Source organism: Babesia bigemina (assembly GCF_000981445.1).
Source record: "Babesia bigemina genome assembly Bbig001, chromosome : II".
Classification (NCBI taxonomy): domain Eukaryota; phylum Apicomplexa; class Aconoidasida; order Piroplasmida; family Babesiidae; genus Babesia; species Babesia bigemina.
Genome location: NC_027217.1, coordinates 1484407 through 1509302, shown reverse-complemented (window position 1 = coordinate 1509302; position 24896 = coordinate 1484407). Strand labels below are relative to the sequence as shown.

The window sequence follows — 24896 nt, the reverse complement described above, 5'->3', positions numbered from 1 at the left end:
GCGTATTAGTGTTAAACATCCAAAATGGCAAACCTGGAAGGTGGCGCTGCCGCTCGGCGGTGGCGGCGTCTGAAGCGCGCCGAAGACGGCCGATCTCGGCCTTACGCTCGCTTGTACCACGGATAACAGAAGATATAGCGACAGTATTAGGAACATTGCACAGTTCAAGTGGACAACGTGCTCGAAAAGTTGCCCAGGTGGTGCTCCTTGGGCGCGTCGACGCAGATTTGAAAATCCTCCAACGCAGCTCCCTGCCGCAAAAGTAAATTCTGCTCGTTGCAAACGTGCAGCAGACATACGAACATGATGTGGCTGCTAAGCGCTGCTACGTCCGAGCTCTGTAAGCGGTCCAGCGTTTCGTTTATGGCCCGCTGGAACATGCAACTGGTCTCCTTCCGGGGCTCTGCAGAAGCGCTGGCGCTGCCATGTGAGCTTCCTTTCTCAAGAGCCTCTTGGAAATCCGGCGGAGGTAACACCACGCTGCACAGCGTCTTCTTGATTTTGAAAATGTCCACATAAGCCGCCACAGGTGCCGGCACTAGAGCGCCGTGAGTTGCTTCGGGCGCTGGTTCCAGTGTTGACCCAACATCGACAGGCTGACTTCGTGGCAAATCCACATCAAATGTGTCGTCCTCATACATGTCGTCTATGGAAATTTGCATGGAGTGGTCTTGACTTGCCGACACGTGCATAGCGTCGCTGTCCATCTCGTCCAGGCCAAACTCGGAAGCGCTGCCCTCTACCACGTCCTGGTAGGCAAACCACGCATCCTCATCACGCGAGAATCCCACCTCCTCATCCTCTTTCCACGAAAAGTTCTCCCCTATGCGCATAAAGCTGAACGGCGCCTCGTGGTCCCTCGTGTAGTGGATGTGCAGCACAGGCGGTGCCTGATTCTCCGCCTGCAGCGTACGCCAGTCATTGTCGTTCGCCAGCCTCAGAATACGATTTCCTAATGTACACAGTCGTGTTAGAAACGCGTCGCTGAACTTGAAGATGGAAGCCGTGTAGTCAGGCGCCGTAAAGATGCCGTGCGGCCTTAGAGGCGTCCTGGCCTGCAGCAGCCCGTTTATGCGTTCGATGCTGTCATATTCCTCGGCTGCGGAGCGCGCTCGCATGAAAGCCAGTATGTCTTTGTAGTCGGAAACCCTGTATTTTACCGACTTGTCCGTCTTCCTGCCGGCGACGGCTCCGTCGGGACCAGCAGCGGTCCTCTCGTTGCCCGCAGTGGTCATTTTAATGTTTGGCATGTAATAGGAGAATTGGGACCCTCCAAACAAATCTATCTCAGCCAGACGCTGTTTAATGCTCATTGTAGTGCCACCTAGGGCTTGGATTAACCGTTGCGGCAGCGTCACCGACGAAGCAATGGACGCATGTGAAGAGTTTGAATTCGCTATTGACGCGACAGTTGCGCCGTCAGAATTCATAGAAACGGTGGCGAATCCAGCGCCCAAGTAGCCGTCGGAGCCTGGGTCCAGGAATCCGTACGACGGTTCTTCCATGCCAGCATCCGGTTGGGTCAGCGCCAGATCACAAGCATAATCGTCGTCGTACATATCGATCGCATACCCTGCATCGGGTAGATCCATTAGTGATTCTGCCTCCGGCGGCGGTTCTACACACGCGTCCAGGTCATCAGCGGCGCCACCTTGCCTCCTGCGTTTCAGGTCCTGAAGGCGTTGTAGTTGGTTACGGAAGTATGACGCCTCAGGTAAAATTTCCAGCTTGGACAAGTCAGTAACGCCCCTCAGAGCCACTTCGCGAAGGGAATCGGACGATAAATAGGCAGCGCCGGTCTCCGCGTGCATGGAATTGGGGGCTGAGAACACAACGCTATCACCGTCGAGGTCCAGGGACAGGTCGTCCGTCACCTGTAAATTTGTCAGAAGCAACCCCTGCGCGCCGCTCTGGTCGAACATTGACGATATCTTAAGGAAGTACGGGTCGAGAACAACGTTATCGACTGGTATCTCCGACAGAGTGACCTCCGCCTCCGGTGCCAGGGTGCGTGAGCCTGACGTGTAGTCCACTTTGGCACGAGCGCGGCTGCGTGGCTTTTCAGCCGTCGGAAAAGAGCCGCCTCCCTCAGATTGGTTGGCGCTGTTCATGCTCATAAGCACGTTGAAGGTCTGGTCGTAAATGGCCTCGATGCGGTAGCCGTAAATCTTGCTGGCACTCTCCACAACCTTCGAAGCGCGCGTAAAGTTCAACCTACGGCTTGCAGCAGAGCCAGCGTCGCCCGACGGAATCTCTGGTATGCTCTCCTCGTCGTCGGAGCCACCGTCCAAGTGCACCAGGTCGGTCATGTGGTCGATGAAGCCGATTTCGAACGCGTTGCGACTGCATATCTTGTTGGTGGAAAGGGCGCTCATACAGTCCGTGAACAATGATAGCAGCTCCTGCTGGTTGCCGCTGGCGGCAGCGGGAGGCGCCGTTGCCGGCCGCTTCGCCGACGTTGGCGCCGCCGCCACGTCACCACCGCAGAGGCGCCGTTTTGCCCCTAGCTTGCGCGTGGAACCGTCCATTTATAAGCTGTGCATAAGCGGCTGCTGGCGGCGTACACATCAATGCAAAACCGCCCGCAGGGGGGCTCCGGCTAAAGCGACGTTAGACAAACCGGCGCCGCCACACCGAAACCGACAGCCGAGTTACAGTGCACGTACATTAATATTTAGGTCAAATTACTACATATAAGGTTTGGTTCATAATACTTCCATTATCAACCACAACGGCCGCCGCCACACCCTTGGCTCGCCACCCATGACTCGCCGGATTTCTTCGTGACAGTGAGATTTACGAAGCTCTCAGCGTCAGTCGGGTGGATACCGATGGTGTCGTCAATCTCCTCTTTGGTGATTCCCTTGCGCACAGCCATACAGAGGCCCTGCATTATTTCGCCGGCGTTAGGGCCGACGAAGTGCAAGCCGACGACGGTACCGTCCTTCTTGCAGATCATTTTGGACAGGCAAGTAGGCGGCATGTCGACGTCGAACTCGTCAGCGCGCAAGCTCTCTACCTTCTCGCGGTGAACAGCCGCAAACTCCAGAGTCGTGTACTCCTTCAGGTAGACATCAAAGTCTTCCCCGTACAATTTGGAGGCTGTCTCCTCCGAAATTCCACACCGCGCGTATTCGTACGGCGTGAAGACACACATGGGAATGTAGTTCAGATCAAGCTGCGAAGTTGGTTGCATGGCTGACAACAAAGCCTACCTTCTTGTCTGAGTTGCCGAAGATCCTGCGGGCAAGCAGTTCACCGTCCTTAACGGCCACCGGTGCGAGAGCAGGGTTGCCCTCCACCACGTCACCGACGGCGTACACGCCCTCCACAGAGGTCTTGCCATCCTCGGCAATGATTTTGCCGTACTCGCTGAATTTGATGCCCACGTCGCTGAGCTCCTTTTGCATCCTTGAGGACACAGAACGGCCGGTAGCGTACATCAGCGTGTCAAATTCGTCAGAGCTGCCATCGGTGAATTCGATGTATAGTCTCCCATTCTCGAGTTTGGTGATGGCTTGCGGCACAACTCCGTTCTTGAACTTGGTGCCAGTCGCCAACATAAGCTCCTGGACCTTGTCCGCACACTGGCGGTCGAAGCCTCTAAGTATAAGAGAACGGACGGCGACGGTGACGTCGTAACCCATCGAGGTGAGGAAGCCGGCGCACTCCAGAGCAACGAACGAACCGCCCACGATAAGAGTCTTGCCGACGGGCTCCTTCCTGCTCATTAAATCGTCAGAGGTGATTGAGTAGTCCCATGCACCCTTCACATCGCTGGGGATGGTGGGACGCGCTCCGATAGCGATCAGCACATTCTTGGCCTTGATCTGATGCTTCTCCCCCTTCTTGTCGGTGTATGTCACCGTGTTTTTATCGGCAAGGCTCGCCATGGCGTTGACGTATTCGACGTTTTTCGACATGAGACCCGAGCGGTAGGAAAAGTTGAGCATCTTGATGTAGTTCTGCACGGTCTGCCGCAGAGTCAGGTCACCATACACAAGTATCTTACGTTAACAAGACGGCCCCAATCGTGCGGACCCTCATGGTTGCCCCAACCAAGCGCCTCACGATCATGCGACGAGTGGCCCAAAATGCCAGCATAGTGCATCAACTTCTTCGGGATACAGCCGACATTCACACAGGTACCGCCGAGACCCCAAGTTGTGCCACGCGGAGAAGGGCGCACATAATCAAATAGAATCGTCTTCGCTCCCAAGCTGGCAGCCTCCTTAGCGGCGGCCAATCCACCGCAACCTCCGCCAATGACGGCGAAGTCGTACACACCGTTGTCCATCGGCTCCTTGCTGACGGCAGCGTCACTTCCAACCGTAGAAGTAGAGAAATTATACGCGAGAGATGAACTAGGGCCCCCGTTGCTTGACATTTGAAGTGGGGACGCGTGCGCGAAACGTGGACGCATCACGAGGTAGGACCACGACACCAACACACGCGGCGCGGCGGACGCGAGGAAGGCTAGAAGCGACGTTCTTCTCATCGTTTTATTGTACATAAAGGTATTCGACAACACGTAAAGTCTCCCCTGGAGACTGCCGCAGTTGAAAAGCGAAGGATATCGACGCCGGTACTCCATGCATATAGCCAAGGGGTGTATGGGGCACGCTGAGGCGTATTAAATGCAATGAACGCGGCCTACAAGCGCCGTAGCCTTCTATAACCTTGCACGCACACCTCGCGGAGGATTTGCCGCCGCGAAGACGCGTCGATGTGCGCTGGCCGGGTCGCTGGTACCTAGCTCAACTCACGGGGCCTCGGAGCTGCACAGCGCTGCACAAAAAACACACCTAAGCAAAACACCATTAAGACACAGCGGCTTAAGCACTGTTGCCGCAGTAAATCGTTCAAATAACCTAGGCTGTCGTAGAAAGCAGTTATACTGCTCGCAGCGCACCTCAATCGCCGGCGCGTCGGACGCGCAGGCCGATAGACACGGCAAGATGGCGCTTGTGCGAAGAGACTCTGCTGATGAACCGCGCGTATACTCGTTAGGTAGCGGGGACGTTAGCCCGTATACCGCGTGTAACTACGAGTACCCGGCCGACCAGCAGGCTGACTTGTTGATCGCGAGGCAAGAAGCGGAGAGTGCCAAGGAGAACTCCTACAACATTTGCAGGGGCATATTTCTACGTGCTCTCGCGTGTGTATATTTCTTATCCTTTCTGGGACACTTTAATCAAGATGTGGGACTGATCGGACAGGATGGTGTGTGGCCAGCCGTTGTGCATATGGCCGACTTGGCGAGCAGTAAACGGGGGGTGTTCTTGCCGGACGTTTCAGCTTTCCTGCCAATATGCGACACCTGTATCCGTGTGATTCCCATCGTTGGCATGGCACTCAGCCTGCTCGTGGGAGTCACTGGCATGGCAAGTGTGGCGCTGTGTCTCATGCTCTGGTTCTGCAAGCTCGCGTTGATCGCCCTTAGGTCCACACTCCCAACGCACAATGCAGACTTGCTCTTGCTGGAAGCGGGCTTTATCGCCATATTCCTGCTCTCGCCGTTCTCGCTCCTTGAAAAGCCGGACAAGCATTGGGAGGTGCCCATGGCATGCAGGTGGGCATACCGCTTGCTGGTGTACCGCATCATGTTCTGCTCCGGTCTATCCAAAATACGCGGAAGCGCACACTGGGCCGATGGAACAGCTTTCAAGTATTTGCTGCTGGATGTGCCCCTCCCTAACCCTTTGACGCACCTCTTCTTCAATCTGTTGGACGCACAGCCGCTGCTCAACGCCTTTGCCACCAACGCGTTGTTGTTCGTCGAATGCGTCGCCTCGATATTTTTGCTAGTGAGCGCGCGTGCCTGCAGGGTCGTTGGTGGATGCGTCGCGCTTAATTACGCGCTCTTTATGAATTGCATCGGAAACTTCGGGACCTTCTACATGCTGCTGGGAGCCTGCACGCTATTCTGCTTCGATGACGCAACACTTCAAACCCTATGGAAAAACAGTTTTCACAAGATATGGAAGCTGTATAAGGATGATGAGGGTGACGAAGTTGCTCCTGTTTCGCCCCTGCAGCAGGTGTCTGATGACGTTGAAGAGCAGAGTAGCGACCAAGAGGCGAACGAGACTTTCGGTTCCAAGTTGGTCAACGCCGTGACCTACAGGGCGAAGAAAAAGTACATAAGGGACGCGCTATTCTCCAATGATTCATTTGGTATGACCTGGACGCAGGAACAGCACATTTACACGCAACGTATCATACAGCTCGTAATCGTCTTCATTACGGCGATCGTAGCAGCGAATATCGTAATAGGGAGGTCAAACGTGGGCCTAAAGGCGCTACTCATATTCTGTCTCGCCCTCATCATCCACGTCCAATGCGACTCCATCGGAACGCACGAAATATACATCACCGCCGCCGGCACGCTATTCGCATTGCATATGTGGTTGGTGCTGGAATTCATGACCGCCGGATTCAGCGTGTGGAGCTTCTGGCTGTGGATAGGAGTTACTGAATTGCAACTGGGACTCTGTCACACCAAGCGCAAGCTCTATACCATGTGCAGCTACATACTGCAATCTGTGATTGCGCTGGTTATATGCTGCTACGCCATGCCGTTGCTCATTCGCTCGGCCAAATATAACAGCGCGGTGGCCGGAATAAAGGCGCCCCTCGGTATAGTTAACAGCTATGACGGTTTTGGGGTGCTCCCCGACCAGCGGTATGAGCTCGTCGTACAGGGCACTGACGAGCCCGTTGTGACGGCCGCCACTAAGTGGAAGCAATACGAGCTGCCTTGCGCACCAGGAGATACCACACGAATGCCTCTAATGGTGCCCGGATACACTTTCGAGCTGGACAACTTAATCCATGATTTCGCAAGCCAAGGCGCACATCCAGAACCCACGGCTGTGCCAAGGTTCATGTTGGAGCTCTTACGTGCGTTACTTCACAACAAGCCTGCAGCCACGGCGCTGTTCCGCAGCAATCCCTTCCAAAAGGGTGCGCCCAAATTCGTCAGGGTAATGCAGTATGCCTACGGATTTGCAAACTCAAAGGAGGACGGGTGGTATGTGCGCTTCCCGCATACGCAACTCGTGCCCCCGCTTACGTTGGAGCACCGTACGTCGCACGCGGAACACGCCGGGGCTAAACATGCTGATAAGGCGCACAAGAGCCCTGCCCATGTGATGCAACACCTCGCTGCGTCACGCCACCCTGCGACGGTGTTGCACGTTGTGCATGACATGCCTCCCGCGAGAAACATTCGCGGCGTCCCTCTGGAGCTGGCGGACGCGTTTACGCAAAACACGCCGCCCACTGACTCTCTCATGCTTACCCGAGTGTAATGTTAGATGTTTGTATAGCAATGATGCGACAGCGTGTCTGCGGTGCCGTGCGCGCGCCGTCTGGTGTCTAAATGTGATCAGGGATGCTGTAGTCCGCAACGGCCCTTTTTAAGCGACCCAAGGAACCTTGCATACCGTGCAATACGTACACATATACGACGGGGTTGGTATAAGCAATGCCATCTAGGCTCCGATGGGAAGATCGCCGATTCAGAGCCGCGGAGACGTACAGCAAATTCTCCCGAACACGTCACTAAAAATTTCATGAGAAAGCGGGCTGCCGTTCGCCGTGTCATGATCATAAAAGAAAATACGCAGATACTGTTGAGTTTTTGGCAAGGTGCACACTAGAGTCGTTGTTGCACATTGCATCCGCCGCGCGCTTCGTACACCCGCTAGTGACGTAGAGACAACTTTAATGTAGTTATATCGCAAATAAAAATGTCACTCAAGGCCGCAGCCAAAGAACGTAAGTCGCCGTATGCCTAGAAATCCATGATTCGCAGGCCTGTTATGGGCGATCCGGCAGGTCGTCGTCCCGTTTGGGCGTGTTGTTATGTTGGTTGACCAGCACAGCCTACGCGTAGTATCGGCGTGCTGCACGGTCAGCGAACTGCTGGATGAAGGCGTTGACCTCGTTGAACTCATCACTAAGAGGCGGCAGCCGATGAAAAAAAAGGTGGCTGTCTACTTGCTCAGCGAGGACATGAGATCTGTCGAGCACTTCCTCGAGGACTTCAAACCACGCTCCGAAAAATACAAGTCGGCGTTTTTAATGTTCAACTGCCACCTAGATGACGACCTCGCGCTGCGCAAGATTGCAGAGGAGGTAGACACAGGCCGAGTGCTCGGATGCGTAGAGCTACATCTCAACTTCATCGCATACGAGGAACGTGTCTTCCATGGAAACATGGGATTCACGTTGTTGAGCCTCTACCCAACCCACATAGGCAGTATCGCAAAATCCATCGCTTCGAGGTTGGCGTCACTATGCTCAGTGCTCGGAAGCATGCCGCAAATCAGGTATCAGGCAGTGGCGAGCGGACTCCCGCAGCTCGTCGCAAAAGCTACTTCTGAGCTTATAATGGCTACAGCTGATGAGGTGGCACGTAAGCCGGGTGACGTGTTGCTTGTGCTTGATAGGTCCATCGACCCTGTGCCATTGCACATCCATGAGTACACGTACCAGGCATTTGTGTACGACGTCTTGCGTATACCCTGTTGTAGCGATCCGGTCGAGCAGAGAAAGGACGACGTATGGGAGTTCGACTATGTAGCCTGCACTGGGAAACGCGAAAATCGTGGAGTTATGTTATCCGGTCAGACGGACGTGCTGTGGACGCGATTCAAACATCTGCATATTCAAAAGGTCAACGAGGTGATATCGGAGGAGGTCGAGAAGTTTGCTGGTGAAGCAGCCAACGGCGCACTGAACAATGCCAAAAACACACGCGAAGTGTTGAAAGCTGTAAGAGAACTTCCGAAGACGCGGTATTTGGTGGAAAAGTACTACGCGCATATTACGCTGACAGAACGTTCGTTCGAGCAGCTTGAAGCCAAGAATCTCGTTAAGGTCGGCGAACTCGAGCAGGACCTTGCCACCAACGTCGACCGTAATGGCAACAAACTGAGCCATACGAAGGCGCTTCAACAACTCAACACTCTCCTTGAGGATGTAGGAATTGACGACGAAACCAAGATGAGGCTCATCTTGTTGTACGTTTCTGTTTACCGAAACGTCACGCAAACCCATGTTGCCGAACTGCTGACGACTGCCCGCCTTTCGAGCCTTGACGCAACTGTCGTTGAAAAGTTTGTAGAACTTGGCTTGGGTTCGGTGGCAACACCTTCGGGGGCAGCTATTTCACCACGATCTGCCTCATCGAGTAAGGTATCCCACCGGCTACACGACAAATGCGACGCACATACATATTACAAAAAGCACGCCAGAGGAGGAGAGTACGAACTATCACGATACATGCCCGATATCATGCATGTTATAGGACGAGTGGTTTCCGGTACGCTAGAAGACGATAAGTTCCCCAGAGTGCAGACGGACGCTGCGGATAAACAGCAAAGTCCGAGAGGTGGCCGCGTCATAGTTTACATCGTAGGTGGAATAACCTTCTCCGAAATGAGAACTATCTACGACATGGCCGAAAAGATGCAGGCAGATCTCTACCTCGGGGGAGATTCCATCCTTGTGCCAAGTAACGTCTTAGAGAACATGAAGCACGCATTCTCTGCCGTGGAGAAAGCCTAGACCAGGCGTATGCTGCCGGCATATACCATGTCACACAATGCAACTTCACGATAAATGAGGTGTACACTAGCGTCAGCGTATGTAGCAATCCAATCATGTTGTAAGGTGATCGTTTGCTCTATTGAGTGCATGCTGTTTAAATATCATGAGTTCATCTCCGAGTGGAAGTTGCCCATCAAACCCATAGATTTCTGGTGGAGCACATTGGTTAAAATCGATTAGTATTCTAAAAACTACTGCTTCTATGGCACGTGAGTGACCCATTCTAAGCACACCACGTATCAAAGGGCCAGACGACGTTCCTAAGGACTATTCATGCAGCGTACGAACCAGTCGCTTATTAGAAAAACAAGGTGACAGCCAGACACAGCAACATATCACTGTACACTTGAGACACAGATTAATTAGGAGTGGCACCACATTTTCATCGGCATTGTGAATGATGTAGCAGTACAGTGCTGCCTGTATATGAATTTAGGTTGTGTCTTTGATGGTAAGGCATAGCAGGGGTTAATGACCATCACCTCGGTAATGCTCCACAGATGAGAGTATGCTTGGATGGCCATCACCCTACGCGAATTTCCAGATGTGGAATGCTTTCGCAACACATCATCACGGAATCTCGCAGAAAACGTGTCAAACTTGGTATGCCCAGAAAAATACAGATGTAACTCCGCCATGATTGTAAGTTTGATGTGAAAATAAATAGTACCCACGATCACAAGAATGAAAACGCAAGGCCGAATTTAGAAGTTATGCAATATGCTGTAGCTTAACAGCCTCGCAGTGAACAGGAGTTCCGCAGTTACGCAACTGCCATTCTACCAAGATACGCCAAAACGGCCGGAATCTCTCATGTGAAATCACAGATGCAAACAAATCGCGTATATGCGCTAGACAAAAAGCATTCGTTCAAAAATTGAAGCGTGTGATGCAAAAGAAGTTAGCGTTAACTAGCGTCCTGAATACGATCCAAGAGACGCCGAGAAACCTAGTCGCCCTCTTTACAAGGCAGCTATAGTGTGGATGAAGCGCGTAAACGTAAAGCTTGCGGCAAGCACATTTCAAAATTGAAATTGCTCGAAGGTTTCAAAGACGCCAATTCTTCTGGCACCTGAGTCAGAATGTTACTAATGAACCACATTTTAAGCTTTGCCAGATTTTTTCGATTTTCCAGACTTTCCAGATTTTCCGGACTTCCCTAATCTTCCGGATCTTCCAGACTTGCCAGACTTTCCAGATTTACCCGATTTTTCTGGCTTCCCAGGTTTCTCAGCTTTTAAGGCATTTACAGGTTCTGCAGCATTTACGGGTTCTATAACTTCTTCAACGCCTGCGGATTTTGCAGCTTCCATACCCTCTACAGCACCATCATTGTTCGATCCATGGAAAATCCAGAATTCGGATAGCTGGTGAAGCGTCTCAAACGCAGGGTGCTCCACACAGTTCAGCGCGTTGACTACGTCTGAACGACTCATGTCGGTGCGACATTCCGGCTTTACGTATCGCAAAGCGTTCAATAGATCTCCTAAGTTCTTCTTCGCCTTAAATGGAGACAACGTAAATTCATCAGCATCGGTCGCATACAACAAAGACATCAACCCAGTGTACAACATTGGCGCAATACCCACGAAGACAGCTGCACAATTTTCCGGCTTTTCGGAACATGATTTTTCCCACGTCGCTTCTGAGCTGTAAGCAGATTCGTACTGATTAGGGATTTTCACATTTTCCAAGAACTTCTCACAGCCATTCACAGTTTTAGTTAAGTTCTGTGCAATGTTTTCAGCATTGAAACGCCACTTCTCCCCGATATGCGTATCATCTCTATCGCCAGCAGCGTTAAGCACCATTGCAAAGACATTGGTTTTTTCATCCTTAGGCCTATTGAATCTCGTCAGCATCAGTTTTACGGGTAGATGGTCTTTAAGCTCCTCTTGTTCCATAAACTCTTTTGTAATGAGTTTAACATTTTGGAAAGCTGGCAACTGGGCAGATCCAACCGGTTTGTCTGCGAGAAAGTTGTAAACTGCATCACTAATAGCCTTCAAATTATTCTCGAAACCATTTCGCTTCAGAGCTACTAACCAGTCAATACCCTCCCTGAAATTACGAGGGGCTTCAGTCAACGAAGTGTACACCATATTGTAAATGTTCTCCGAATTAGACGAAGTTTATTCGAGTGTGCGCTTATCGTCTATTTGCAGCTGATTTACAAAACAGGCCAGACCTCCAAACAGCAATGCCTTAACGGAAAACTAACAAAAGCGGTGCCAACACCTGGTAAATCTGCGATAAATTGAATTATTAGGGGGTTTTAGATGTGCCAAATAGGTGGTAGTAGGAGGAGAGATGACAACGAAGCTACATCACTGCAACCTAGCTGGTACCATTGACTTGGCATGCAGTATCCGCACGCATGTCGTTGCAGTATATATGTTTCAGACGGCAATAGCACATACTGATCTCACGTTGGTTAGATGCGTTTGCGCTGGTCAATCAACAATTGAAATCGTACGATGGATTGCGTGTCGTATGATGCCGCATGAGCCGCTCCGTGTTCATGACTCCTCGCAGCTTACAGGCATATAACAGCATATACGCCATGAGAGCACGCGCCTTAGTCGCACATACAAACAGCGACTTGGTCGATGACCCACTATTTCATTTAGAATCCGAGTCAGGTGTCCAAATGGATGGCCATCCAGGTTCACTGCATTGTAATCACGGGGTGGGGAGGTCAAACCGTTTACCATCCGCATTAATTGGCGATTGTTACTGCTGTAACCAGGTTTAACGTCAACGATGCCACGTCCATGTGCTTTGCGCTAGCTATGGGCACCATCAGATTATAAATACGCCGTGACCTTCGCCCCTACTGTACTGGGTATATGTTATTAATGTTGTGGCCTTGGGCGCATCATGATCCATCGCAATATTCGTGGTTAATATGACGTCGAGCCACAATCTCCTCGCTCACATCTTCGAAAGTGGTGCACGTTGCTCATCCATCACCAGGTACTAATGACCTTGTTCTATCTAACCAAGGGCTTTGCAATGTAGTTGACTACTGAGTTATCTCAACCACAACATATAGTCCCATCTGTTAGATTCATTTCTCATATCATCATTATGTTAATACGCGAGTGCGCATTCTGGCACTACGTCTCACGTTCCCACCCGAAAGGTCGGGCCTCCTGTTGAGCCAAGGGGTGTCGGGCGTATTTCCAAGTTGCTTGATATTTACCTTAGTCGGACCATATTGACATGTTTATGACGCGTAATATCCCTTAGTGGATAGCCTCGCACTTCTCCCTCACCCGGCCCATCACGGTGCAGGCTGTGGGTGGGCCCGGTGTCGCCTTGAAAGGCTCACTTGGAAATCTTCACTTTAATTCACTCTATTCTTGAATATTGTACAATGAGATTTGATGTAAAGATATGACGGGCAGGAAGTCATACTTGTCTTAATTCCCACCTATGGTCTACTGTGGGCAGGCACTGACAATGCAGTCTGTCAATAACACCATTGTACCTTTTGAACTATAGTTACATGTATCTGGCGTTATCCATATTTGTGTATTAATGGCACTGCAAATCTTTCGACTGCTTTGAATATGTGTAGACGGGCAAATTTCATCTCCCCCATTAAGGCAGTTCAAAATGAAATGCCATGGTATAATTGTACGTGATTACGATATGCGACATTGCATTGACATACGAGGACTCATGCAAGAATAAACAGTTATAGCAACACAAGAATATGGTTTCCACTGGCAATTACAATTGCAACACTCTACCCAAAGCAATGCTCTCACTGAAGACTCAAACCAGCAGATCTACCAACATGAAGTGTGACAATTAAAGTCTGTGATTGACGAACGAGTTACCGAGTTTTATCGACTTGTTACTTGGAGTAGTAGTTCTCGATCTGGATGGTGGATAGGACGATACCCTTGGTGGTGACGCACCGGCACTCCAACGGCGGGGTCTGGTGCAGGGTCTCCCCGGGTCCTATACGAGCACTGTCGAATAGCAAGGTAACGAAGTGATTGGATGCTGATGCAATCAGCGACTTGCTTATTTCGGTTAGGTTCTTCACTTCACCATTGACGTAGACCTGGTCGAAGCAATTGGGTGGGTCCAGGACGTACGGCGCGGGGCAGTAGAAAGCGGCTTCTTTAGCAGTCTCAATGTCGATTTCGCAACCCATTTCTTGTCCGTCCGCATCGTGGATTTTGGTTGTCTCTGGCTTGAACAACTCAGCGGACTCGTAGGTAACACCGCACCCTTGCATGTAAGGGTCAGTGGTCTCGACAGCAACTTCAACTACGTGCCACTTATATCGTTGTGATGATCCAATGTGAAGATTATTGCTCATAGCATATCCACCTGAAGGTAACACATCACCGGTGACCACGGATACATCAGACGTTTCAGGCACTTTGCCGCATACGAATGTTATCGGCACATATTTCGTGTTGTCTGGATCTTTAGATATAAGAGCGGCACCTTTATGCGATTTAATGCCTAACTCGTAGTTGCTTGGTGATGAAAACATTGGGAAGACTTCGAAGCCACCCGGTGTAGTGGTAATTGAATCTCTGTGTGATGCAAGAACGAGCTCCGGCCCGGCTGCTGTCTGCCTTATTGTATAATGGGAATTTCTATAGGACGCTGGCAACCACATCGGCCGTATATTATCGCCATTTACGTCTTCGTAAGCTCCTTGTTCAATAGTACAGCGTGTGAACAACGTTTTACCTACGCCGAGGACAACTGATTCCTGAGATACGGAGTTTAACACGAGATATTTGACTGATGTTTCCTCACTTGATAATTCAGCTTCATGCCAAGGCAGCAACATATGATAGACGAAATTATCGATAGCCTCTTCACGATTCACTATGTACATACGCTGCTCAGAGCTGCTTGACTCCAAAATAAGCCTGGACTTTTCGTAGCCACGTGCGTCAACACAGACGCAGGCGTAGCTGGCGGGTGAATTTTGGTTTTTAAACCCTAACATTTGAAAACCTGGCATACGTATGGCGGTAGCGTGGTGCACTGACACAGGGAATCCTATAATACTGTTCGAGTAGAGATCATATCCAGTGGAGTCACAGTTTGCTGGCAACAGCTCCTCATCGGGACTGCAGTGGATTCCAGCCCACGAAACGGTCAGCTTTCTGTTGTACGTGCACTCGTACGTTTCTCCAATACCATTACCCCAACGTTTCGTTACACAATACTTCTTGGTAACGTAGGGAGCAAACAGGCGTTGGCTTCCACGATCGCAACCAACAGCCTGGTAATGATGCGTGAACGCCAAGGCCACATTTACGATCGCGCGTATCTTATCTGGCACATTTTTGTTTCTTGCTATCAAAGTCCAATGAAACAAGAACGAGTTTGGTCCCAACCGCATTGTGAGAGGTTTATCCTGATTGTATTTCAGCGTCACCTCTCCTCTATTCATTAGGGAGACATCCAACTCAAGAGCATCACCAGCAAGGGATGTGCTGTACATGGTTTCCTTGTAATCATCAATGTCATGAATCGATTTCAGTTGCCGCAGAGTAGCCAAGTTATTCGGCAGAAATTCGGTTTCGTATTCATAGGCGGACGGCAGTTGAGAAAATGGCACACCTGAAACATCTTCATCGATATCTCTGTCGTAATAATCTCCCATAAGAATGGGTTTTACGGGCTGCGTTGGCACCTTTATGGTCAAAGTGCTGCCAGGATGGAGTACAACCGAACACCACGGGCCAATGATAGACCGGTGACGATCACGGAAGATCTTGCTGGAGATGTCACACACGTAGTCAGTCTTTGAACGGACTACTATTGTGGCTTTTGTATCGCCTGTTTCTGGGTCGATACATCTGCATTCGCCTTTAATGGGTGGCAATGCTAATTTATCAAAATACTGTGCGATCACCCAAGGCCTATGGTTATCAAAATTCCAATATTTGTGTGGTTCAGGGGTAGCCACGACTTCTCCCTTCTGATCAAAGAGGGACCTCATGCATTCCTCAGGTTGAATACGACCTTCGCAAACAAATCCTATGGGCGATATTGACATAGGATTGGCAACGCACGATCGTACGCCTGTGTTGGAATCTACCGTCACCTCATTATCCGCAGCGAACAGTGGTGAAGGGCGGCTACCGCAGCCTTGAAGGGGTAGGTGAGCACGTCCTCTGTTCAGGTAAAAAACACCCATGCCGTACCCCATGTTGGCAACATCCTGACCCAATGGGCTAGATGAATGACGATGGAAGGTTTGAATTTCGACAGCATCATCGAGTCGGTCTAGGTGACGCTGGAATGCATCACTCAGAACCATATGTCTTGGCCCACAAATGAATATCAGACGCTGCTCTGTAATGGCAATGAATTCAGATTTGGGTACGTCAACGTGTATAATATTTTGCGATCGAATAGATTCAAGTAGTATGGGTTGAATATCGGATTCGGAGTGCAGGATATTCGCAATGGCAACAGACCGTAAAGCGTCATAACCACTAACGTATGCATTCATTTGATCTGGCGCATCCAAGGTTGGACTAGGATGCCAAATATATTCCATGTCTCCTACTTGGTGTGGGCATGACACACTTGCGACGCTATAGATTTCCATGTTTAAGTGGCACGCAACCAGAGCATTTGTCCTTATTGAACTGCTTGGGCCACCAAAATCACAAAACAAAGCGTCTATATGTCTAACAGAAGTCAATATCATTATGAATGACGTAAAGACGACTTTCACCTGATATATGCCCATTATGATAAACGGCATTGCTTGGCACAATCAAATTCAGACCCTATTTTGTATATTCTTTAAAAATCAAAGCATTTCGAAGTGAAAGTAACATGTGTGAATTAGGCATATGTATGAAATAATTATAGGTAATTGATTGTGGGCACCTACAACCCTACAATGACCGCAGCAACTGAACTGGGGACATCATTCCCTAGGAATTTTCCTAAGCGTCTCAGGTGACGACATTTAATTAATATAAAGCGCACATATGACTATATACCCCATACTGTCATTAATTTGGATGTTATATGTTTCTCAAGTAAAAGCTGATCATGGCAGCATGGACACTGATGTCGATCTACCATGACCTAGTGGCCATATTAGTGGTGCGTTTGCAAACCATACGATGACCTTCGTGTTTACCGGAACTGACTACCGAGACTAGTCGGTGTCGGTGCAGACATGAAATAAGAATACGTCGGGAAACCTGGCGAAGAATATTGAAGAGAAAGGGTTCAAGCAACAGACGAGATTCAAGGCGCTATTCCATATGACGGACACGCAACAGGGATTCTACGTTGCTAATGAATGACGTTCCAGCCCAAATTTGGTGACTGCCAGCAATACTCGGTGACGGAGTTACGTGATAAGCGCAATTAGTGGTAGCACGTTACCCCATCGCACATGAAGACGCAAATAACGTATGTATAACGCGTTACTTATAATGCGTTGTATTGCTTGTTGAGCATTCACACTAGCAATTTGTTTATGTTTACGTCTATGTATCTCTCACAATTTGGGAATCTAATGCATGGCATAAGGGATGTGTTTAGGTTGCCCTACTAGCCTACCTACTAGGGCTCAACTCTCCCTTCCAGCGATCACTTGTATCGTCATATTACTAACTGCTTATGTAATGATGATGTCGGTATGATCTTTGCGTAATCGGCGCCCTGTTTGATGAGTGCCACCAGAATGGCGTGAGTCGGTGGCAGGATAAGCCGTGAAAGTTGACTGCAACGCCTAACAACTAGCTCTCCATACCGGATTTTTGGAACTATCGCGCTAACAAAAGTGTTGACTTCTCACTCAGGTGACTGGATGATATGTTGATGGCACAGCATATAACTGGAGGATGTGTATGGGTGTGTTTATCGACAAGTCTATGCCTAACGCTGAACCATTTTTCGACGTTGTACCCACCCTATCGCACATGTGCTTTGCATTTACGGTTAAATCGGAGGTAGGTGCAAGTAGCTCGGCCCTCCACCGTAGTTAATATTGGAACACCACAGCATGACACGTGGCGGTTAATAATGTAACCCTGTGCCCCTTAATTTTATGTACTTTGGTGTACTAACATCTTAGCCATAGAGTAAACGTGGTTAGTTAACGCATGCTTACGTTTTGGATGTCTGTCGTATGTAATCTTAGCGGGTTATTCTTCTTTGTTGACCTCATTATAAAAAGGATCGCATGCTACGTATATGGATGCCCTCATCGTACATATTTTACGCACCATAAGCAACTATTGGATTTAGGTACGTTTTCATTGAGGCACAGAGAGTTTTTAAATATGTTGTGACGAAGATGGAGTGTTGGAGTCTCGCCGCTTTCTCCCTTTTAGCAATCCTTGTGTTTGTAGGCGCTATCTGCTAGATCAAGCACTTACGAATGAGATAGAATATGTATTTCCTCTGTAACGTCTGTAATCTTTCAATCCCCAAAATTTTTAGTAATTTTTAGATGCACCGAATTCACGTAGTCTACCTCTCAAAGCCACATGGCATCCCCATGTAGCGTCGTGGCTAGGCTACACTATTTAGAAGCAGTTGGCCAAAGTAACGCATGCCGTAGCCAAGCGTAAGTTTCGCGTAAATATAACATAAGCAACTCGGCAATCTTAACAGTGACTGCAGGGGGGAAACCCGAGGACAGACTACGAAAATCGACCAAACGCTAGAATCTAAGCAGATATAATAATATAGTTTTGCCGTGATCAACGGAATAAAAACCCGTATCGCATTTTAACGACGCTACCTGGGATTTCGTCCCATATGGTATGTATGAAGAGACAAACAAGCAAAAGATACTTGCTTGCTTGTCGACGAGTTGCACCTGGAGTATGCAGCTCAATCATATAATATCGGAAGAGCGTAGTCGTATAGCTGATGCGGACTCAAAGTACTGAAGTTGCATGCTTAGAGCATCATAAGGGCGGAAGCCGCTGCAAGGAGGGCACCAGGTAACACAAAACCGGAGCTCTCCTTACCACTGTCTTCTGTTTCTTCAGGTTTGAGGGCGAAAAAGACCTGTGCATTGGTGATGCTTTCTAGGTCTTTGAATATCTTCATGTGGCGGTCGGCATCGTCTATACCTTGTGGATAGAATGTCCGGTAGACTTCGTTGTGCGACATTGTTGTGTCGAACGCATCCTTAACCATCTCCTTCAGAACGTTAATACTGCGGATGGTGGATTTCATCGCATCTGGTGCTGCCATGCGTGCGGCGACGAACTCTTTGGTGCCATCAGCCATTGCAATGGTTCTGTCCAGCATGGATATCGTACTGGTGTAGGGTGCAGGCTCCATTACCATGGGATCGTCCACCATATCCATTTTGTAGAGGCGCATCATTCGCGCTAGGAATGCCACTGCGGTGCGCAGGATTTCAGTGTCCGCACGTAGAACTTCATTTTCACCGGCAACCTTATCATTGTCTCCCAGGGCAGATACGAGTGTCTTGACAGTCTCCATGTACTGTTTAATAAACTCTTCAGCTGACGTGACCATGGTTGCTGCAGCGCTGTCGTGATTGGTGCTCATTTGAGCATTGGCAACGTCAGCGACATACGCGGACATGGCAGTGATGTAGGCCAAAGCGTCCCTCTGAATGGCATTGTACATGTTGGTGAATCCCTCCGTATCGGACGATGGCACTTTGGTGACCAAAAATGCCACCAGAGTGTGGCACGTTTTGGACATCCTTATGACGGCCAATGCATAAATGTAGCGGAAAAATGCAGCGGTCTTCAACCAGCTTTGCACCGTTGTAGCATCACCAACAGCGCGCTTCGGCACCAACCGCATGTACTCTTTCGCGTCCTTGGCGGCTGTAATATCCCCGATCACGACATTGGTATCGCGACGCTCCGTGGGCATATGTCGTTGACAAGCCGTGTTGACAGAAGTTACAATACCTCTGGCATAGGAGAAAGCAGAATCATGTACTTTCTTGGCGTCGAGATATTTAACAAACGACAACGGCAGTTGTTGGGCGTCGTTGCCGACGCTTGACACATAAGTGGCGGCACTGCGGATTGTTTTATGTGCATTCAGAATGTTTGAACGAGCATCGTTGCTTTCCGCGGGGTCGGTCTGAAGCTTCACGCTATCGGATACCGTTTTGTACGCTAATTCAACCTTCTTTGCGTATAGTTGAATGTCAAATTGTATCAACGTCTTCATAGCGGCATAAGCGTCCTTTTCTCCCCAGGCTTGCTTTATGTAGAGCACATTGTTGATGTGCATGTTGTCCAACATGGTATTAGCAGCGTTCAAAGCTGTATATAAGGCTTCTGTGCTTGCGTAGTAACTTGTGCCATTTGGCTCCGTAAGCCCTGCGTTGGCGTATGTTTTAGACTTGGCATCCACATCTTTTCTTTGATCTTGTATCGCCGTTTTTTGGTTTTTTTCAAGGCTACTGGTAAACGGGTAAATAAATCCATCACCAATTTCACTTCTCAAATTGTTAAGGAGGGTGTGTTTCATCTCGAATAGCATAATCATTGACTGAAGACGAACCATATGAACTGCTTTCACGTGGCCCCTGCATAGTTCCTCGCTTGCGGGTGTGTTTGCAGGGGTTGGAATAGCAGTCAGTTCAGCCACATCGAGAGTTATACTTGCGGGTTCTTCAGGTATGGTTTGCGGGGGTACAACTGCTGGGGGTGCATCAGCTGCACCTTGCAGTTGGGGCTCCGGTTGCTGGGCGTAGCAGATGCCCAAGTGTACAATGGGGAGTAACCAAAGGACTTGCATCTTGACGAAAGCGTTTTAAAAATATATAATGTGAAGTGTTGCCTCAAGTGCCAAAGGAACCTGCACATACATGTGACGAACACTGCCGATTCAATGGCACACGTGACCTCCACACCAGGCTTCTAACAGGGTCATGGCTACGCAAAAAGCGCACGGGTGCACACAATGTTGTTGCATGAACAGCGAGTTCACACGAACCTGCGATCCATAACTCAGTAGACATTCTGACTCCTGGAGTCTATGGCATGTATTAAAACATAGGGGGATCGGATATCTATGCGACATGATGCTACTGAGCGCCCAATGAGCAACGGCTTGGAATATAATGGCACGGACACAGTTATACCACTTCGGAATCGAACAGAAATACGGCAGCAAGGCTACGGCATCTCCATGAAGCACAACCTAATGGTGCACATGTACACGTTCCACCTAGTACACAGGTGAGTAACGGCGCCAAACAGTGGCAAATTCAAGCCGAAAAAGAGGCGTATAACGGTATACTACGCACCCGAATGGCACTTATAGCTTTTAAAAATTTAATTATACCACGAAGGTAAATATCACCGATTTCTATGATTGGCCTATAGTTCGCTGAATCTACTGGTCAGAGTGTATATATTCATGCTCACAGAGAGGTCATCGAAGCCTCGGGAGTTGATCCATTGCGCGAAACCGCGCGTGAGCGCACGTTTGTGGGCCGGGCTTCCGACTTCGCAGCGCGTTTTACCTCCTCCGGACAATACGCTGTAAAATGCTGATAATAGTAAAGGCACACTAACCTTTGCAGAGATTCTTGCTCCTCCGGTACTTCAAAGTCACCATGAAACGGATGTGCGTCTGAAGCCTCCTCACGTTCAGCTGGTATTTTGTTCATGCCCTTCGCACGTTGCCAAATGTTTGAGAAAAATTCTGCGGCTCCTCGTAGCAGGCGCCCCAAAGCAGTTTTCACTGTCACCGGTATAATAAACGACTGGCCTGCATCCGTACAGGAACCGAGTGAACTCCCGCCGCGCCGTACTACGAACTCCCACAGACTAAACAACCAATGCTCGTACTCCCGTCCCACACGATTGCGTCGCGCACATTCCATCTCGTATGTTAACGATACACCTGGAAAATGAGCGGCACATAGCGGCATAAAGCAGCACTCATAGCCGTCTACAAGTGGGATGTGGATGAGATTCAGCGGATCTCTACCCATGCTTCTCGTCAGAAGCCCGGTGAGCCAGTGGTTGGGGGCATGTTGCTTTGTATAAGGCATAAAACCAACGTCCACCTCCATGAGTTCTCGGAACTCACCGCGGCGCAAAGCGCCAGCAACGTCGTCTGTCTCTCCAGAAAGGATTGTCAAATAAATCGTGGCGTTGTCAGGGATGATAACGATAGACCTACAGTGGTTTGACCAAAAGGACCTTCCAACTGCGTCCAACGATTCCAAATATGAGTGGTAGGTCGACCTCGAAAGCACAGACAGTGGCCTGTAATTCGTTGTAATAACATCAGATAACGGGACAGACGTAACCTCATTGCATACTAGCTATACGGAAATGCGATTTTCACAAGATGGTTCATCCTCCAAGCAGAAAACGTAACGACCAGTACACAGGCCAACATATCACGTAAAGAAATACAATGATAAAACCACAACGACATTGGAATGTTGTGTTCCTACATGGCCAATGGATGAAGCATAAGTACATACACTGTAAAATGGCAGACTTGTGAATCAAAAGAACACTACAACCAAAGCCACTTACTCTCTACGATCCGCATCCCAAATATGTCGAGGACGATCGTATGGGTCCCTCATCGGCGCATCCCGTGGCATCCCTTTATTGTAGGACAGTCGCCTAGAAGGATCACGATCTTTGCATCGATTCTCTGAGGCAGTGGTCACCCTTGTAGTTTGACCCAAGTGTGAATATATCTTGTATATGTCCCAAAAGCTAGATGGCGACGCTGCATCGCGATTTCCATTAGTTGTACGCCCGCTTATAGTTGCGTGCAGTTGATATGGCCGGGTGCACTGCGGCTCGTCGTAAAACAGAACCAAATACTTGGGGAACCATTTACGCGCTTTTGCACTGTGCATCCACGTCCAACCCGCCTTGATCACATTAGTCGTATGTATACGAATGTCACGCCCTGATGAATGAATCGTGAAGTATGGCGCAACGTTGTCACTAAGGCAGTTTTGCGACCCTGAATCAGCCGAATCTGCGTAACCATCACTGCAATCGGACTTCGTCTCGTAACCTCGACCAACTAGTTCCAAGGGAAGCTCCACTCGTTCTACGGGAGCATCGGCAAACGTCCGACGCCCCAACGACGGAGCCCACGCGCTGCGATCCTGATGACAATTCAGGGTATCATTCATATCCGCAAAACCGAAACCACGTCCGTAAGGACTCCACTCTCCTGGGAACCGGTAACGCGCTGAATCACGACCACTGTCTACTGCTTTCCTGCGGACGCGAGCGGAATCGAAGGGATCGCGCTCTGCCTCGTGTGAGAAATCCGACATGCAACGCTGCATTGGAGGCATATACTGGTTACACGGCGCACTTATACGACGCACAACATCCGTTAAACTGCGTTCGGTAGATTGGGGAGGTGGTCCGAAGTTGAAACCAACTTGTGAGAGTTGGGCCATGCGATCAAGGTCAAGCTTTGTTCCAAGACAGGACGGCGAAGCAGGCTCCTCACGGACGTACCGTGGAAATGCAGTGGAAGCAGCAAACCAATTACTGCCTTCATATGGCGTGCTGCTTATGAATGTGGGCCGTTTAGGCGCCGCCCCGACAACCACAGTGTCCGCCTCCGTAGCGTACGTTGCCATGTTGCGCTCACCTGGTGAGGCCGCATGGTCACTAGAGTCTTCGCTCCTAAACGCGGAGGTCTTCAACCGCGCTCCGTTATCGCCTTGCTGCGTCTTCCGGTCGAATATAGTAATGCGATTCTTAACCGAGACGTTACACTGCTGCAACTCGCGGCCGAACTCAGGCTCGTAATCACGTGATTCGAACGAGACGCTGGCATCAGCTGCTACAGAAGGCGAAAGCCGCTGTCGCATTTGCTCATTTAGCGAGTTTATGAAGTTCTTTACCGCGTTGGGCTTACGACATAGCAGCGCGTCAACCTCATCAGCACTTATGACCGGACCCACTTGCACATTCCTGTACTTTGACTTGTTCTCTCGGTACACGCTGTCAGAGCACGAGGGACTAACCTCGTTGCTCCAACATTCGTATCTGCCCTCAAAAATTCGACGCTGAACCGGAGGGGGCTGCGAGCCCCGTTCGGTCGGGGACGTCCCAGACGCGGCTTGCTGCTTCATGGGCACCACCTACCGCTACACATTTAAGTCAGATGTTGATGTGTAGTAGCAATATTGCGCCACGAGCGGTACTCGAGCACTGCCGGATTCCTCAGCCACCTATGTGCACGAAGACGCAATAGCTTCAGCTGCGATCTCTCTCTGTCTACCGGTCCGTCAGATGGCGCATCGCCATTGGTAATCGCCATTTTGAAATTTAAGAAATCGTGAGAGGATCTATAGGCGACGGAATAGCCAGACAGCGTGAGGGCCGTCACTGGCCTGGCGTTGTCTATGTGCTTAGCACTCCTCTAGACACCTAGAAGTCGAGACCCACCTTACGGGCGCCAATCGCCAGCGCCTCTACCCGTCCGTGGTACCTGGAAAGCTCAATGGGATACGCGTCGAATGCCCTACCTGTACCCAGCACGGTCAAAGACAACACGCGATATTCCTTTCTGCCGCGCCTGCCTGCCTATAAGCTTGCCTAGCTCATACGCTGCACGCACGTTCCCGCCTTTATTCCTCATGATTTTTGCTGTTGTGCATGCAAATGACCAAAGAAGAAACACTCACGGTCCTTTGTCGGCTCCTGGCCGAATATATGGCCGAGGTAACGGAAGTTCGTTGACATGAAACAGTGCACATGCCTAGCAACGTCATCCACGATTGTGGCGCACATTTGTCTGTGCGACCTCTTGAGTGTCAACCGGAGGCGGCGTTCGCCACGCACAACGTCGTCCAGCAGCTTGGGGCACGGCGGGCCCAGCGGCTCGATTTCCACTTCCTCGTCAAACATATCCGCCCAAAACGGCTGAAATGTGTGACTACGTGAAAGAATAACATGGTAGCACCATCATATGAAGCACTCACAAAACCCTGCCTGCACAGGTTCTCCATTTTGGGGCAAATATACTCATCAAAGGCTCAAAAATAGCGTTGTCGTGAAACATACCCGCTTATGCAGTTTACGTGGGTTTGGATGGCCGTTAAATGTGCTGCGTATGCTACTGTGCAGATTCCATCCTCTGCAAGAACTCGGAATGAGCCCGTTGCCTCCCACATTAACGCGGCCAGGCACCTTAAACGCCGAGCAGACACCCAGAAGATAAGTTACTACGGTAATAGACCGCGCAAAAAGATGCATTGGAGCCGCAACTCGCAATCGCCGGTGCTTCCCGGGCCTACTGGT

General features: G+C 49.9%; 10 protein-coding genes across 10 annotated transcripts; 3 read left to right on the top strand and 7 right to left on the bottom strand.

Annotated features, from left to right (window-relative positions):
* Positions 1 to 164: 164 nt before the first annotated feature.
* BBBOND_0206800 (hypothetical protein, conserved) lies at positions 165 to 2528 on the bottom strand (the record flags this gene model as incomplete). Its single annotated transcript, XM_012912254.1, has 1 exon — positions 165 to 2528. One exon carries the CDS (start codon positions 2526 to 2528, stop codon positions 165 to 167), a length of 2364 nt encoding a protein of 787 aa, XP_012767708.1.
* A 194-nt stretch (positions 2529 to 2722) lies between these two features.
* On the bottom strand, positions 2723 to 4498 carry BBBOND_0206790 (thiodoxin reductase, putative; the record flags this gene model as incomplete). Its single annotated transcript, XM_012912253.1, has 3 exons — positions 2723 to 3178; positions 3216 to 3974; positions 4013 to 4498. 3 exons carry the CDS (start codon positions 4496 to 4498, stop codon positions 2723 to 2725), a joined length of 1701 nt encoding a protein of 566 aa, XP_012767707.1.
* Positions 4499 to 4958: 460 nt separating this feature from the next.
* Positions 4959 to 7313, top strand: BBBOND_0206780 (Lipase maturation factor 1; the record flags this gene model as incomplete). The annotated part of the gene is made up of 1 exon (XM_012912252.1): positions 4959 to 7313. The coding sequence occupies one exon, from the start codon at positions 4959 to 4961 to the stop codon at positions 7311 to 7313; it is 2355 nt and encodes a 784-aa protein (XP_012767706.1).
* A 441-nt stretch (positions 7314 to 7754) lies between these two features.
* On the top strand, positions 7755 to 9576 carry BBBOND_0206770 (syntaxin binding protein, putative; the record flags this gene model as incomplete). The annotated part of the gene is made up of 2 exons (XM_012912251.1): positions 7755 to 7782; positions 7820 to 9576. 2 exons carry the CDS (start codon positions 7755 to 7757, stop codon positions 9574 to 9576), a joined length of 1785 nt encoding a protein of 594 aa, XP_012767705.1.
* A 1145-nt stretch (positions 9577 to 10721) lies between these two features.
* On the bottom strand, positions 10722 to 11720 carry BBBOND_0206760 (hypothetical protein; the record flags this gene model as incomplete). The annotated part of the gene is made up of 1 exon (XM_012912250.1): positions 10722 to 11720. One exon carries the CDS (start codon positions 11718 to 11720, stop codon positions 10722 to 10724), a length of 999 nt encoding a protein of 332 aa, XP_012767704.1.
* Positions 11721 to 13483: 1763 nt separating this feature from the next.
* BBBOND_0206750 (hypothetical protein) lies at positions 13484 to 16366 on the bottom strand (the record flags this gene model as incomplete). Its single annotated transcript, XM_012912249.1, has 1 exon — positions 13484 to 16366. One exon carries the CDS (start codon positions 16364 to 16366, stop codon positions 13484 to 13486), a length of 2883 nt encoding a protein of 960 aa, XP_012767703.1.
* A 1114-nt stretch (positions 16367 to 17480) lies between these two features.
* Positions 17481 to 18325, top strand: BBBOND_0206740 (hypothetical protein; the record flags this gene model as incomplete). Its single annotated transcript, XM_012912248.1, has 3 exons — positions 17481 to 17588; positions 17909 to 17982; positions 18265 to 18325. 3 exons carry the CDS (start codon positions 17481 to 17483, stop codon positions 18323 to 18325), a joined length of 243 nt encoding a protein of 80 aa, XP_012767702.1.
* Positions 18326 to 18546: 221 nt separating this feature from the next.
* Positions 18547 to 20385, bottom strand: BBBOND_0206730 (hypothetical protein, conserved; the record flags this gene model as incomplete). Its single annotated transcript, XM_012912247.1, has 1 exon — positions 18547 to 20385. The coding sequence occupies one exon, from the start codon at positions 20383 to 20385 to the stop codon at positions 18547 to 18549; it is 1839 nt and encodes a 612-aa protein (XP_012767701.1).
* Positions 20386 to 20969: 584 nt separating this feature from the next.
* BBBOND_0206720 (hypothetical protein, conserved) lies at positions 20970 to 23725 on the bottom strand (the record flags this gene model as incomplete). The annotated part of the gene is made up of 3 exons (XM_012912246.1): positions 20970 to 21132; positions 21168 to 21776; positions 22146 to 23725. The coding sequence occupies 3 exons, from the start codon at positions 23723 to 23725 to the stop codon at positions 20970 to 20972; spliced, it is 2352 nt and encodes a 783-aa protein (XP_012767700.1).
* A 298-nt stretch (positions 23726 to 24023) lies between these two features.
* Positions 24024 to 24851, bottom strand: BBBOND_0206710 (50S ribosomal protein L18, putative; the record flags this gene model as incomplete). Its single annotated transcript, XM_012912245.1, has 4 exons — positions 24024 to 24084; positions 24122 to 24242; positions 24281 to 24518; positions 24660 to 24851. The coding sequence occupies 4 exons, from the start codon at positions 24849 to 24851 to the stop codon at positions 24024 to 24026; spliced, it is 612 nt and encodes a 203-aa protein (XP_012767699.1).
* Positions 24852 to 24896: the final 45 nt, after the last annotated feature.